The sequence below is a fragment of the Mytilus edulis genome, chromosome 2 (assembly GCF_963676685.1).
Source record: "Mytilus edulis chromosome 2, xbMytEdul2.2, whole genome shotgun sequence".
NCBI lineage: Eukaryota > Metazoa > Mollusca > Bivalvia > Mytilida > Mytilidae > Mytilus > Mytilus edulis.
In genome coordinates this window covers 85,483,412-85,500,015 of record NC_092345.1, presented here as the reverse complement: position 1 = coordinate 85,500,015, position 16,604 = coordinate 85,483,412, and the positions used below count along the sequence as shown (strand labels likewise).

Below are 16,604 nucleotides of genomic sequence, written 5' to 3'. Positions count from 1 at the left end.
ACCAGAAAATTATCATATAAGTATGATATGCAAACTGGATACTTTTTTTTAAATCATATTAGCACCAATTATGAATCATTAACTCTAATACAAATAAAAGTTAGACCTTTATATAAAAATCATTTTTAACATTGAACTGTCAGTGACATTTAAGACTCATGTTTCATGTGTTTAGAAAACAAACTTGATGCTCCTAGTATACTTTCGTTGGAAAGTCTATTCTACAAATATGATGAAATGTTGGAAATATATCGACCATCACGGATTGTCGGCGCTGCTTGTACGTTTGCGCTTTTTGATAGGACATTTGCGCTTTTTATACAGGATATTAGGTTTTTTTTACAGGAAATAATTTGAGCTTTATAAGCATAACATTCAAACTAACATGGTTAAAGGGGCACTAGCTGTCAGATTCATGTTCACCGATTTAACTCAAATTCTCATATTTGAATTATAACCATGTAAAACATTTATCCAAATTATAAAAAGTCTAAAATAAACAATTTTCAAGGCATGGGCTCTATAATATGCGGCTTCGTTTCGTGAGTATTTTAGTTTTAACGCCATCTAATTAACTATCGAGTTGACCCCCGAAGACCTCCGATGGTCATATAAGCGATATAAACATAAATATAGATATAAAGAGAAAGCTAACTCGTGCTATTGGATTTTTCTAAGCCGTCTGTTTAATTTTATATCATAGATAAAAAATATATGTTCTCGCCGTTTTAACCTGTATAAGAATGATTTTTTGTGTGCATCGAATCAGTCAATCAAATGATTCACATCCATCTTTAATTGTTTCACTGTCAATGACGACATTCAAAATGTATTGAGCAAAAACTCAAAGACCAGTTTCAACAAGAATGCTTTGCATTTGTTGCAGAATCACCTAAAACTTTATGCTATCGTATTTTTAAAAATAATTTTCAATTTGAGAAATATTTTTCTGTTTTACCTTATAAATTCATTTATACATTATGCAAATATAGATGTGGTAGTTGCCACTTGCCGATTGAGTCTGGAAGGTGGCAGGGTTTACCGAGAGAAGACAGAATCTGCCGTCTCTGTGACTCAAACGACATTGGTGACGAGTACCATTTTATTATGAATTGTGGATCTTTTAAGTTAGAAAGAAAGAAATTTTTACCTACTTACTGCTGGTCAAACCATAATATCTATAAATTTGATCTACTGTTTAATTCATGTAATATTGTAATATTAGAAAAACTATGTAAATTTATCAAAGTTATGAATGTGATAGTCAGTCCTCCAAGTTGATTTCATTGTATTGTTCACACATGCTTGTAATAATTGTACCTTATAGTTACATTTATGTATGTTCTCTATAACTATATGTAATTGTAGTTTTATGAGAAATATAGTATTCGTATTCGCATTCGTGTTCCTTTAAATCAGTAACCGAACGCGCACAGCTCATGCTTTGTCCATCGCTAGCTATTAAGGGGTTAAATTGTAGTTAATATATATACGGACTTGATGAGGTCGAATTATTCACCATCAATGTTTCTTAGCTTAATGTGACAAAATGAAACCATATATTGGCTGATTTATACGACAACGTTTAAATCGGGTGGTTGAAGTAATTTTAAAAGTCCCTAATCACAGCCTTGACTTTTTGGTCACAGTCAACATGAACAGCAGGTGGTTAAAACATTTTAATTTCAGTCTCCACAAACTGAAGAATCATATATTTCATAGGACTTTCCATACTTTAGAATGAACAAAAAGGGAATATACTTTCCATTTTTAATCCAATTGTGGTATAAAGCTGTTTAAAATATTTAGGGAAACATTTTGAATGTACCATTTATATAAATGTTCATATTATTTAAGTGCAAGTGTCCTTTTGTGTTGCTGGTAAAACAGCACAAACGTCGTGTGCCCAAAATACTAGAAGTTCACTGTAAATAAACTAATTAGAAACTTCATAAGAATGTCTGCCATAAACACCACAATAAACGAGTTATATCGCCACATCCACTCAATAAAAAAATCAATATTAACCGAATAAAATTGAGAATGGAAATAGGTAAATATGTCAAAGAGATTACAACCCGACCAAAGAGCAGATCCTAACTGAAGGCTACCAATGGGTCTTCAACACACGCGCAGCGAGAAAAATCCCGCACCCGGAGTCGGTCCTTATCTGGCCCCTGGATAAAATGGTGTACTAATTTAGTGAAAAGGGTCATACTAAACTCAAAAACATAAATGAACTAAAATTATAAAAACATATAAGGCCAGAGGCATCTGACTTGGTACAGGCGCAAAAATGCGGCGGGGTTAAACATGTTTTTAGAGATCTCAACCCTCCTCTATACCAGAGTCTAGCCGGGCCAATGTAGAATAAAGAAACACATAACAATACGCACAATAAAACTCAGTCTAAAAGAAGTCCGATTTTGATGTCAGAATGGGTAACAAAAAAAACCTAAGCAAAATGACAATGATACATAAATAAACACAGGACTACTAGCAGATACTGACATGCCAGCCCCAATTAAACTGATTGAAAGAGTATATCCTCGTCATATGAAGATCAAGCACACTCGATCCCTCTCGTTAGGGGTTTAGTATAATACCATCATAAAATATATGAGAAGAATTCAACAACTGGTTTGAATAAATTGGTTTATTTCCGATGCAAAGACCCATGAGTGAATCAATGTTAATTCCAAAATATGCAAATCCTTGCCAGTTTTTTGTGCTTTTGTAAAGAATATTAACATAAAAGATTGCATGCATATGAAATACCTGAGCGTATAAGATGTCTGCATGTTGATTTATATTTTCGAATGATGTCATTTTTTTTCGACAAAGCACACAAGCTTTAAAAAACGAAAGGGTGTGTTTGAAAAAGGCAACTAGGAAGATTTGTGCTGGTAACAACTGTCAATACATATGTTCCTGATTTGAACCATTACATTGGGAAAATAGTAAGAGAGGAGGACAGTAAACAATTCACTGTATACAGGCGCGTAGCTGCATATACGCTAACACGCAGTTGCGTGCACATCGATTCGGCATGCAAAAAAAAAATGGCAAAATAAAAATATAAATTAAATGTTTAAAGGAAACACATATGTTGTCACTTTTTTTTAATTAATGAAATGTCATTAAATAACGGCATTTGGTTTCAAAATAAAAGTTTTATTGGAGATCATGACAAAATCGGACAGTAACTTGTATCTTTCGCAAGATTTGAATTTGTTATACTCAGTCTAAAACATGTAGTTTCGGAGCACATTTTACTGAGTTCGGTTTATCTGTTTGGAATGAGATGTACCAATCGGCATTTGATTTATCAGATCCCGAGGCGATGTGTTCGACAGACAACAAGACCCAATCACCCTGCAAACACACCAAAACAGTATTGGAAAGTCTCATTATATTTTGCGTTCGTAGACCATATGATAATGAAACTGGAGAGTGAAGTCGCGTCTGGTATTATTAGAAAATCGCTTCTTTGCGCCGTATCTGCTTCCTTGTGTTGTTGGAAATATAACAAACGAAGAAATCTCAACTTTGTCTGAGACATACGAAACTGACCTGGCATGTATAATTTTGACGAATTCAATTGGGAGGTCGCTCGATGGCGAACACGTACGCTGATTTATAACACCTCGCGAGTGCTACCGTGGAGATATATCAAGGTACTACGTCTGTTGAAAACAAATGTACGATCAACAATGAACAACGACAGGTTATTATCGCTAGCATTACTGCATATTCATCGGGAATTCAGTGTTAATATTGACAAAGTAATAGAGAAGTTCGTTTCTGCCTAGACCCGAAGAGCAGATTTTGGACAATTTTGAGTAATCTCGGTATCACAAAAATGGGTTGTTTATGTATTCAATTTACCATGATTTACTCTATTCAGAAGATTAATTAATAGTTTTCATTCATAAATTGTTTATAAGTCCTTTCTACATGTAGCTCCTCCTTGAACCGTCCTATGACCGAAAACCGGAAAAAAAAATCTGCATAAAAGGGTCCCAATTTTTTTTTATGTTAAAACAACTGGGCTAGTCTTGCAAGTAGTGTGTCTGTGTTGATGTTGCGTATCCCTAGTTCTATTGTTCAGAACTGAGTGGTACATATATTTAGTTGGAGAATTCTGTGAGATCATATAGTGTTGTGCTGTTTCCACAGCTGCACAATTCGGTGTTTTTTGCCGAGTGCGGTGTTTATAGTAATTTAGGGTGGTAAATCATGTTCTTAGCTGTGTGAAGATACTGCAAAGAATGTTGTTGGAATTTTTTTTTTTTTTTTTTTTTTTATGTAGGATGGGTTTTTTTCAAAAAGATCTCTTCCTGTGTCACTTATTTCCAAAGTTCTGCCGTTTGCCACTTCAGCATGACACTTGTGTGTGCGCTTTGTTTAATAACATCTTGAAGCTTGATAATGTTGTTGTTTGGTGATCGTTTTGTTGCTTCCTCGGCTGCCGCGGTAATGCTTTGCCAATAAGGCAACAACCATTTTCTTATCTGGGGGGGGGGGGGGGGGGGGGGGGGGCCTGGGATTTTTTTTGTGTTCATAATTTTTTTTTCAGAACCTTCCTCCGACAATATATATTTTTTTCTTATGAGAAGGAAAGCAAAATTTGTTTTCCTATAATGTGGAACAGAAATACAATTTTTTTTTCACAAAACCATAAAATTAACATAAAATTCATTTTAATTTTTTAATTGATGTAAAATGTAAAGTGCATGGCTCTGTCTATATCCTGGCATTGGCTGTTGTCTCAGTTGGTTTTTTTAGCCCACTTTCTACATTATGATATTCTCGGAGTCCGTCATACAGGTATCCTTAAATTTTAATACTGCAATTGAAGTGGCCACCATTGCCATATGTAATGGCAAATAGTGAGTAGCTCGAGCTCCAACTTATAAAATCCAGTTTCCAACTATGATAATTGACATTCCAAACGGAAAATACTACCAGTATACAAGTCTGTGTCATACACAATCAGGGCTATCTTAAAAGACTGCTTATGATACCATATCTATTCCTGTTATAAAATGACCATTACATGTTTATAATAGTTGCAGTTTTAAGTATGGTCTTACAGTAGTAACATATATATATGCGGGAGATTTGGAATTCTTATAAATATTTCTGGATCAAACACTATTATAGGAACATACAAAAAGTGATAAGGTATAAAGATCTATAAATAGAAATCTTAGCTTAATCTGTATACTGGACAGATGTTTATAATCTGCTGTTTTACTGTCTCGTCTGTTGTTAGATTCACCATTCTCAAATTCAGAAGTGCAAAAAAAAATTTTTCAAGGTGACAGCATAAAAAAATTTTCAGCTTCAGTGTTAAATAATTTTTTTTCGGTCAGCTAGGCCATAAAAATATTTTTTTCAAAAAAATCCCAGGCGCCCCCCCCTAATTAAGGTCCTCGATGTATTCTTTCGGATGTCTCAATTTCAAATCACATCAAAGGATGTATTGACATATAACTGTCAATACATCATTGATCATCATTTGATGTGATTTGAGTGACATCCGCAAGAATACATCGTGGGTCTCATTGGGGTCTAAGCATGACGCGGGATTGCCGATTTTCGGTAAGCGTGACACGGTAGAGTCAAATTATTGTGTCGTGAAAACGGGAAATGAGGTCTAGCGGGACCCGAGAAATGACAAAAAAATGAGAATTGCTTACGTACATAGTGTAAGCGGGATACGGGATTCTGATAAAACAGTAAGCGGGACCCCCTACATCGAGGACCGGCTTAGATCCCAAGGGTTTAACTGTTTGCATCCTATGGATTGATCAATGTATGATTTTGGAGTGTTTTATTTTGTTAATTTTGTTTCGTTCTTCAAGTTTTGGTTTGTTTTTTCGATTTCTTGTCTTGTCTTCTTTCGTTTAGTTTTATTTAGTTTCCTTTCGTTTATATTTGTTTCGTTTCGTTTGTATTTCGATCCGTATTTTATATGCACACGCTCATACAAGGCAGTGTATTACGTCGTCTGCTAACACGCATTAGAAACTGAAAACTAAGAGAGAACCTATTGATAATTATGAGGTGAATAGACCCTTTTATGAACATTTTGTCCATTCTGTTTAAAACTAACAATGAGAAGTTGAATCTACTTTATTCCAGGACACTTTTTCTCAAGACACTTTTTTTTTAATGAGGTATTAATTAGTGCCAATGCAATGACAATGAGACAACTCTCCATTCAAATTTCAAGTCGTAGTTTACAAATGCAATATTAAACATTAATGATTATAGGTCAAAATACGGTCTTCAACACCAAGCCTTGGCTCACACCGAACAACAAGCTAGAAAGGCCCCAAAAATGACTGGTGACAAACCATTCAAACACAGTGAAACAGGAAAACCAACGATCTAACCAAAAATCTACCTTCACCCTTTCCCGAAATCACAACATAGAAAGACACATGAAAATATCAATGCTGAAGCTCACCAAGCTCTTGGCCTTCTGTTACCAGAAAAAAAAGTAATTAAAAGTGGCATAAGCATTGATTAGTAGTTAGATGCAACATTAGCTGTCAAATACTTGTTCACCAATTTGAGTTTTTTGACTAATTATCATATTAATTATCATATTTGATATTTTTATAACATAAAATAACTAAAATGTAGATATCCGAATTACAATAAGTCTGAAATCAACAATTAACAATGCTTGGGCTTTTGTATATTTTGATCCAGACTTCAACTAAATTAGTCTTTAGTAAGTGTCCCAAATGACACTGTAAACACTTGTGTATGTTTCCTCTTTTGTAGTTTCTTCACATATATGTAATGTAAAACTATCAAGATGACCTCCTAAGACTGGTGACAGTTACATTACCAGATATAAACATAACTGTAAATAATAAGCAACCTCTTCAATTGGACTTTTCTTGGTCTGCTTGATTTCATGTCATAGATTAAAAAAATAAGTAATCAATCATTCGACATTCATTGTTTTCACCAGTAAAAGAATGATTTTTTGACAATCTAGCTATTAAATGAGTTAAAAGAAAATCACATGAATACAGAATCAATGAAGTAGACCCTTCCCCCATTCATAACTTCATAACAATGTTTTAGGATTATTTTGACAAAATTGAATAAACTGGTTGCATAAAGCAAATTATTATTTCAGTATTTCCCTTTCACGAATGATTGAAAAAACAAAAAAATTATACTGTCTGTTATTTATGAATAAATTCAGAATATTAATATTTTCAGAACTTTATTTTAGGTGAGATATATTGTATTGTAGCTAAATTACAAATATGGAATATCTTGGTGGAGATGCCTTTAGTTCTTGTTTATCATGTATTAACACCTGTTTTCAAGGTGAGTGGATGATCAGGATCATCATTATTGAAAAACATCTTTTTTTTTTCATTTGATATCATGTAAAAATTGTAAACTAACAATTTATAAACTTTGAAAAGAAAACAGATGAACTAGCAATAAAAACTTTACAAAGAATTTTTTATTCAGTTAAGTTTTATTGATGTGTGTCTTTCACTAGCAGAGCTTTGAATGATGGTTGTCTACTCGGCAATCATACCACTTCTTTATTTTTATACTAAAAGTTTAAAGTTTCAGTTATTTTCATTATTTCATATTGACAATCTTGCAGCTGACAAATGTAAATACTGACTGAAATTAAATTTTAAATCAGCAGTGTATCCCAAGCTCTGTCTGACCAAAAAAATGTCAGACAAAAAATCATTCTGTCAGACAGAACTTAGAGGATTTTTTGGTTGAGTATATGTAGTTGAAAAGTTCAAATTTCTTTTCAGTCAGACAGACCCTAAACAGTTAAGCACAGATGTTGCCTTAATATAACTATAAATGCTTTCTTCATGGGCTGAAGAAAAAGACTTGCTTGGAAAACTATAATGAGACATACAGCAACCCAATAACACTACAAACCAAACTTTGACATCTGAAAATGTTGTTTACTAAAGAATTCCGTTTATGGACTTATTTCCCCAATTTGACTCCTAATTTGTTTGCCATTTACATGGAGTTTTTTTTTTCAATTTTCTGCCTTTGATAAAATGTTTAAAACTTTTCATTTGTGTGTTGTTTTTTGTAATCTTGGCTTATTTTTCAACTCCTGAAGTATTCTAAAATCATTTGTTTACATTATTTTTACTTCTTTTGTTGAACTAAAGCTGATTTTCCCATTGAATTATAGGAAATGACCACATACAACCTGAAACTTACTAAATGATTACACAACTTTTTAATATGTGGTGTAATAGGGCATTCTGATTATACATTGAATTGTTGAAATATAGAAAAACTCTGTATTGACAATATGCTATTCAGCTAATACAATGTATATTATATTTTTCAGAGTCAAAAGTTTGGGTGAATTTGGCATTTGTATGGTGTCAGCAGTTAGATTATGCCTATTTGATTAAAGAATATCACAGGCATATACTGCTGACTGTGTTCTTGCTTACAGTGTGTATTGTCTTCTACAAAAGAAACAAGTCAGGTAATGTTGCTATAAAATATTAGATAGCATTCCACTTAAATAAATTTTCACTGTAAAATAGCCATTTTGTTGTATTAACTTATAATATAACATTAAAGAGGCAGATTTAAAAATGATTTTACTTGACTTGTCTGTCAGTTCAATGATATTTGGAATACATTGCCTTGTACAAATGTATCATACAAGTCAGATATGGATAAAAGGTGATGTTAGGTTGATGTTAATAACAGAGCAACCACACAATATAAATTAACCATAAAAAGACATCTAAAGTTTGCTTCAATTCCCAGATGTTCCTATTCTTAGATAATAATATTATAATACTGACTATTATAGTACATTTCATTTATTTCAAAGAGACAAGTATATCTAAAACTTTTGCTGAAAAAAGTAAATTATCTAACAAATAAGAAACATATGAGACAGAGAAAGTCCCAAGAGAACATGCATGTCTCAATATATATGTAAATTATACAAGAATATAAGACATTAATTTACAATTTTGTTAAATGTACTTTATTAAGGTAAGAAAAATAAGGAGAATGAATGTGAGCTGAATCCCATAAAGATGAATTGGAATGTATATGATCTGGCCAAGGTAAGTTATTATTTTTCTGATAGCTCAACATTTCAAAATTTGTTTCTTAAAGTCATTTAAACCATTTAATCGGACTATTTCTGAACATGTGTGACATGCAAGTCTATTATTATACATGCACTCAGATGTTTTGGACTAGCTGAGCTAGCATACAACATTTAATGCAAGGAATGTGTGCCATAAGCAAACCCACATCAATCAACCAATCAATCATTATGAACTTTGAGGCGTTTCAAATAATGATTTAAGATATTTTTATTTCGGTTATGACAAAATCAAAACTATGTGAAGGCTATTATAAACTGTCATCTCAGATAAACTCATGCTGCTACAATGTACAATATAGGACCGAAACATGGAACACAAGCAATACAGGCTAAGGTTTCAAGAGATTACTTGTTTCAATAATATTCAAGTTTTCTTTAGTTGGTAATATCTATCATCTATTATAATGATTTTGTTATATATTTCAGTCTGCCTATGAGCCAGGCCATACAGAAGCAGTAATTTCATTGGTAGAAAAATATGAATATGATGTTAACTATGTGATGCCATCAGGAGGACTTTCATTATTTTTGGTATGCTCAAAGGTTGATAGTTTTTATGGCCGTGCAACAATGTTGGGGCCATATTGTTTCACCCTTGGCCTTGTCCACCATTCCACAACAAACCATAAACACAAATGTTTTCTAAACTCCTTTAGATATTATTGGGTGATTTTTGGTATGTGAGTTACAGATCAAGTTTAAGTTTTGTTCCTGTCTGCTAATTTTTGCCGAAATTATGGGCTTTGACTGAGATGAATTGAGGAAAATAAATGAATTGTTGAAAATTACAGTTATACAGACTTTTTTTCTAAATGCCTTCAGAAATTGGGCTGAACTTTGGTATTTGAGTTCACCATTTTATCAAAACCGTCTTATGTTTTTCAGCATCCCTCTTCATACTACTGTATGATGAGAGCGCTATTGATTCTGTTTTTTAATTTGTTTACTCATAATAATCTGTTATCAACGATAAACTTTTATTTCAGTGTTCTTGTTTAAGTGGTGATAGGAAGCTGATAAAGTATATGATTTCAAAAGGTAAAATTAATTTTTAAATCACTTTTTACTAAAATAAGTATATTTTAACATTTTGGGCTTAAAAGTTATAATACTAAGCTAGAGAAAAACTGGTTACAGTTGAACTAGTAGAAGAAATAACATTTTTGGTTAAAAAAATGCAATGCATCAATTATTTGACAAAATCCTTGTATAATCGTACTATCTTGCAAACATGGCGATCAATTTAAAAACATAAGAGAGGCAGCAACCTCTCCATATTTATCAGACATTTGCTTATTTTTTTTATTAATTCAACTGACACCCCAAAATCATTTCAGTTCAGCAGTATATTCAGTAGAGGATCATAAAACTTGCTTTTGAAAGAATAGTAGAGATGACAACTTCTGTAAAACAGTGGCTACATTTTGAATTTAATATTAATTATAGAATAACTAATCGAAGAATTCAAATAGAGAAAAATGTTCAACGAGTGACCGAACAACACATTAATTCACTAATGCGCGTAGCGCATGAGATTATTATCAGTGTTGTTTGGTCACGAGTTGAATATTTTTCAATATTTGAATTCATTGATTAGTTATTCTTTTTATTACATTGGTTAATGGCTTTTTTTAAGAAATTAATTTAAAACATGTAAGGAACTATATCTTTTTTCTACGCATTCCAATTTGTTTTGATCCGCCGTTATCGACGTCTTGACAATGCCTATTGTTGTATGACGTCAGAGAGTGAAATAACCACGTTTATTTCACATGCGAAATTATCGTTTTTTATTTAACTGGGAAATCAATGTAATAATGTAAAATATTTTTTTTCCCTGAATTAGATTATAGTATGTTGATTCTAAATCAAATATGAGAAAAGAAGTTGAGGTGTACTACAAAATGTTTATTATATATTTGTTGTGCAGGTGCAGTGATGAACATTCACACTAGGGATGGAGACTCTCCAATATATTTATCTACATTTGGAATTTTGAATTCTCCCTATGTTGATCCTGATGTTCTCACAGATTTAAGTCAAGCAGGTGAATATAATCAATAAAGTGTACAAAATTGTACAAAGTTCATTGCATCAATGTATATTTTCTTATTCTCTGTATTCATCTTTTATGAAAATTACTTAACATAATATGTTCTAAGTCTTTAAAAATAGGGAAAAAAAGTGTGGAAGATCAGCCTTACATGTAAATATCACTAATTTTTGTCATTTGGAATATTAAAATACCCTGAAACCCACTTTTCATTTAAATGAAGAAACTCCTATGATTTTGTCATATTGAAGCAAATAAAATTAATAAGTATAAAGTTGTAGAATTTATTTTACATGAAAAGAAAATAGAATCTTTGCACAATAAGGGGAGATAACTCAGAAATATTTGTAGACATGTTTGTAAATTTACTTTTTTCATGACCCAGTTTTCCCTTTTGATATTTTGGAAAGCATTTTATATAGAATGAATGCTGTTCAGGTAAATATTGTAGCAAATAAAATTAATAAGTACAGAATTTATTTTACTTGGAAATAAAGCAGGATCTTTGCACAATAAGGGGAGATAACTCAGAAATATTTTTTGAAGACATATTCTGTAAATGTACTTTTTTTATGACCCAGTTTTTTCCTTTTCATATTTTGAAAGCAATTTATATAGAATAAATGCTGTTCAGGTAAATTGACCATGAGGATTCAAATTATTGAAACAATTCAGATATTAAACAGACTTTGATACAAGATGAAATCCACTTGCTTTAGAATTAATTTAGTGTCAGAGCCCATATGAAAATTTACACATTAAACGTAGCCATTGATTCACTCTAACTTGAACTTTCAATACTTTTTTAAGGTCATGCAACATTAGAAAATATAGTGCATTGCACTTAAAGCATAGGTCAACATGGAAGCTGTGAAAGAGGTCCTTAAAAATAGTTGTCAAAACTGATGGACAGGATAGAAATCTTAAGTTTTAGTAATGGATATTTTTAGTTGATTGCAATGTACTCTGCCAATTTTGATAATTATAACCACCATTATGCCATTGGTGCTTTTTAGAAAGGTAGAAATCTAAAAATTATATATAAAAATAACTTTGAAAGAGCTGATTGCTACCAAATTTTGACAGATAAACAATGCATGTCCACACTTAAAAGAATTTTTTAAGTTGATGACTCTTCGTTATTAGAGTCAACTGTAGTTGAGTAATTTCTCTTATTCAGGATGTTGTGTTAATACTCAGAACATAAAAGGTTATACTCCACTTCATAGGGCTGCAGCAAAAGGCAACACAGATGTCATTAGACACTTACTGAAGCTAGGTATGTCAGAAATTAGAATAGTTATTCAAGAAATATTTGGAAAAAAGAAAGACAAATTCCTAAATTGTAATATATTACAAATGAAGAAAATTTTATGTCATATTTAGAAGGAAACATGTGACACACAGAACAAACTCTGGAGATCACATACCAATACAATGCAAAAAATGATTGATTTGAATTCAACATCACTTTCAACACTATTGTGCAATTTTGTGGCTTCAGTTTGTTTTTATTGGCAGAGGAAGCCAGAGTGCCCAGAGAGAACCACTGACCTTCCATAGGAAAACTGACAATCCTAGTAAATGAAGATAGTCAAGTGGACTACCAATAGCCAAATATTTAAAATTTCAAACTGTTTTTGTGTTCAAAAACAACCATTAGACATGCAAGCTAAAAATATGGAGGCATTGGAATGACAATGAAAATATAAGGGACCTATTATTAACATTGATTACAATGGAATAATGTTTGTGAAATAAATATCACCAAATAGTACATAAAGGTTGATAACAGGAATCAACCAAAATATCTTTCACATGAAAAAAAACATATTAAGGTGGATCAGGACTATTCGACTGCACATAATTTCATGCATGAATTACAATGCACATGAAAAGCATTTGTCGTAAAAAAAAATTTAATATTTTGATTGATTAGAAATGTTAAATCATTGTAGTTATGTCACTAAAAGAATATTTTCGTAATAATGTGTATCTGTTATAGGCTAAATAAATAGAGATTAATACATGGCCTTTTCCATATCAGCCTGTGTATCATCCCGAGACCCCCATATCAGCCCGAGACGGAGTCGAGGTGCTGATATGGGTCGAGGGATGATACCAAGGCTGATATGGAAAAGGCCATGTATTAATCGCTTTATCATATACTTCCGACAATAGTTTTATGTAAGGCAAATAAACTAATGCAATAACTAAAACAGTCAAACACTTTATAAAGAAAATTAAAATTATGAATCAAATATACTATAGTTGTCCAACAGCATCATTAACTCCTTATATATTTATGGTAACATATCCTATAGAGGAATTTTGAAACATTGAAAATTTGGAAGAGTTTTACGATCATTACTACTCCATGTTTGTTGTACTATAAAATGATTCATAATTGTCAATGGCATTTGTTAGCAAGTATTTTAAAAACTATCCCCACAAAAGTTCCCGTAAATTTTGACGTCGTCGTAAAAAAACATCTGACGTCACAATGGAAAAGTAAACAACCGATACCGGAAACATCGGAAGTAACTTGCACGAGAGGCACTGATATGGGTTTTTTGCACGAGAGGCACTTGATATGGGTTATCAGCCCGGGTGGGAAGATATGGCTTGTGCACTTCCGCCCATTACACATATGCAAAAGCTATCATATTAATGCTAAGTATATGATAATGACATTTAACACATTTTCACCATTTTCCTGCCAAAATTTGGGTTTAAGGCAAAACAAAAAAATTTTCTTATCAGTGACCTATGTTTTTTATTTGCTCATTCTTTTCAGCTTTTTTTATTGCAGTTTTGGACCAAGTGTCAAAGAACGTTTTTTTTATATATTGCGATTAAAATATGTCAACACCTCTATTTTCCCTATCATTTCATTGAAAAATAGTCCCTTTTACATACCTGTTTAAAAGTAAAATATTGAGCTTAAATGGTTCGTGACCCCCTATTTTTTTCGATCAATTTGATTCACTTTCTGTAAAGAATAAATAACAAAAAATACGGCACTTCTGATAGAAACTTCGAATAGGCCCGAGCCACCTTAAACACCAACACCCCTGTCCTTATAAACAGACTTGAAACCAATACATGGTCTAGATGGCTGATTTGGTACTAGCACTAAATGTGATGGAGTTAATCCATTTTTTCTTGTTTACTAACATCCCTCTTGTCCTATCTAGACAATTATATTATTTATTTTGTAAAGGAGCAGACAGATACTTACCGACAAGATCAGGCATCTATCCAATGGACAGTGCTATAAATGCAGGTAGGTCACCAAGTTAACCTTCAAGTTTAATTATTATTGGTAAGATAGACATTATAGCAAATGCAACATGTAAATAAAATTTTAAACATATTATGTTTGACATGGAAGATTGAATAAAAATCTGTATCATTGGCCAGTAGGAGAATGAACATAACAATTTTACAAAATATTTGACTCACCCAAATGGTTAAGTGAGCAAACTCTTCTCTTGGCATCCTTTGTCAATTAAACTTTTACCAAAATCAACTACTCTGAAACTTAACTGGTCAATCATTGGAATATCTAGATGTAGAGGTCAACATACAGTTTTCATTTCATTATACAGCCTACACCTTTAGCCTTTAGTCTGATGCACCAGACTAGTAATAGTATATTTGGACAGTAAATTTTTACAAAACTTTTTGTAAACAACATAAGGAAAATGTCTTTATATTTGTCTTTGATCTAGTTGGTATAGAATTTTGAGCGGATGGCATATTATGTAACTGAAATTTTATCTCAAGTTGGTATTCCCTACTTACCTTTAGATAAAGAGCAAATATAACACAAAATATTTTACATTGGTATTATGTAAAAATCCAAATATGCATTAACTTATTATCTTGACACTAAGTCATTATCTAATTTCAGGCCATTTAGAGGCTGCAGAATTATTAAAGATAAAACTGGAAAATCCACATGTTTGGGAAGTGGTGGATCCACACACACCACCAAGAATTAAACTAGGCCTACAAAGTCCAATTAGAAAACATCTTATAGAATCCTCAAGAGTACATAGACCATTTCAAAATGTATTTACGTTCTAGTTAAAAGGCTACATATTCATTGGTATTGTGGATTGTAATCAAAAGTGTGATCATATACATGTCCAGAAAGGAATACAGACTGATGTTTGAAAATGTTCTGGATTGACAAACCTACTTAATGATGCAAAGCTGATGCAATTCTCCAGAGAGGAAACCTTCAATAATGTTCTTTTTGTGTGTCAGTATGAATATAAAGGCAAATGAGGACAACAACATTTTTTAAAGTACCAAATGTTTAATTTATAATTCTGTGGGTTTTTAAATATAAGCCCAGGTCATCATTAGCTTATCTGTGATATTTGTGTTGTTAAGTTAGTTTTCTTTGTTTATTACAATATAAATAACTAAATAATGTATTTCCTAGTTCAGGAATATGCTTGTATACTTGTTTTTTTTTTTTAAATATAAATGAATTAAAAATATCTGCTTTTCTTTCTCTAAAAATTGAGCAACTGTGGATTCATTACTATTTTTTGGATACCAGTTTTCGTTAATTCTGTGGTACAGGTGATCCACAAAATTAAATGTTCAAGCAATAACAAATTTTTAATAGGCTTGTATACAGACTTCGACATAACCACAAAATTATATATCCACAAACATGCAAGTTTTCCTTGACAACAATTGGTACACACGAAAATACATGAATCCACAGAATTTAGACATGCACTTTGGACAAAAAATGACTGAACAAGTAAACCTTTTTAAGCACATTGGGATAAACTTGCATCACTTCTCTAAAACACTGAACAGACATTTGATTGAATGTTCCTTTTGGTATCTTGTTTAAAGAATTTTTAAGTTTTTGGTTTGACCTGGCTTTGAAAAAAATAGAACATAGGGGTCAATCTTTGGTGTGCGTCTCAAAAGATTTCAGATGAGGAGAAAACCTTGCAAGGATTAGCATGTAAGATCTACTTAATGGACTGGTTAATTGTGTTCGGGTAACCACTATGAATCGTTAGCATCCAGCTCAATGCCAACAACAAATTTATTTGGACTAGTAAGCTTATGCAAAACTTTGTTTAGACACACAAGGAAAATGTCGGAAAATTGGTCTTTGGACTGAAAAGATTTTTGTGCAGACTGACTACTTGAAGAGTTATAAAGTATTTTAACGTGCTAGTTAACAAGGTATCAGTCTTCAGGAAGACATGTTACCATCCCCAGGCACATTATTCCCATTCCAAGCTGACTGGTCTGCTCAACCGTGAAGCAGCAATTACCTTAACAGTACCGTAATCAATCTTGTAAAAATGAGGTTATGGTCATAATGGGATTTTTTTACCT

The 16,604-nt window shown here is 32.1% G+C and overlaps 1 protein-coding gene across 2 annotated transcripts; it reads left to right on the top strand.

Moving 5' to 3' along the window:
* Positions 1-5,974: 5,974 nt before the first annotated feature.
* LOC139513218 (ankyrin-3-like) lies at positions 5,975-15,736 on the top strand. Of its 2 annotated transcripts, none has more exons than XM_071301512.1 (10): positions 5,975-6,072; positions 7,265-7,362; positions 8,381-8,524; positions 9,049-9,122; positions 9,596-9,700; positions 10,156-10,207; positions 11,100-11,216; positions 12,403-12,501; positions 14,446-14,508; positions 15,139-15,736. In XM_071301512.1, the coding sequence occupies exons 2-10, from the start codon at positions 7,299-7,301 to the stop codon at positions 15,312-15,314; spliced, it is 894 nt and encodes a 297-aa protein (XP_071157613.1). In that variant the 5' UTR covers positions 5,975-6,072; positions 7,265-7,298; the 3' UTR covers positions 15,315-15,736. The 2 variants fall into 2 exon arrangements, with proteins under 2 accessions (XP_071157613.1, XP_071157614.1); XM_071301513.1 differs by having other exon boundaries at positions 6,007-6,072; positions 7,252-7,362.
* The last annotated feature ends 868 nt before the right edge of the window (positions 15,737-16,604 follow it).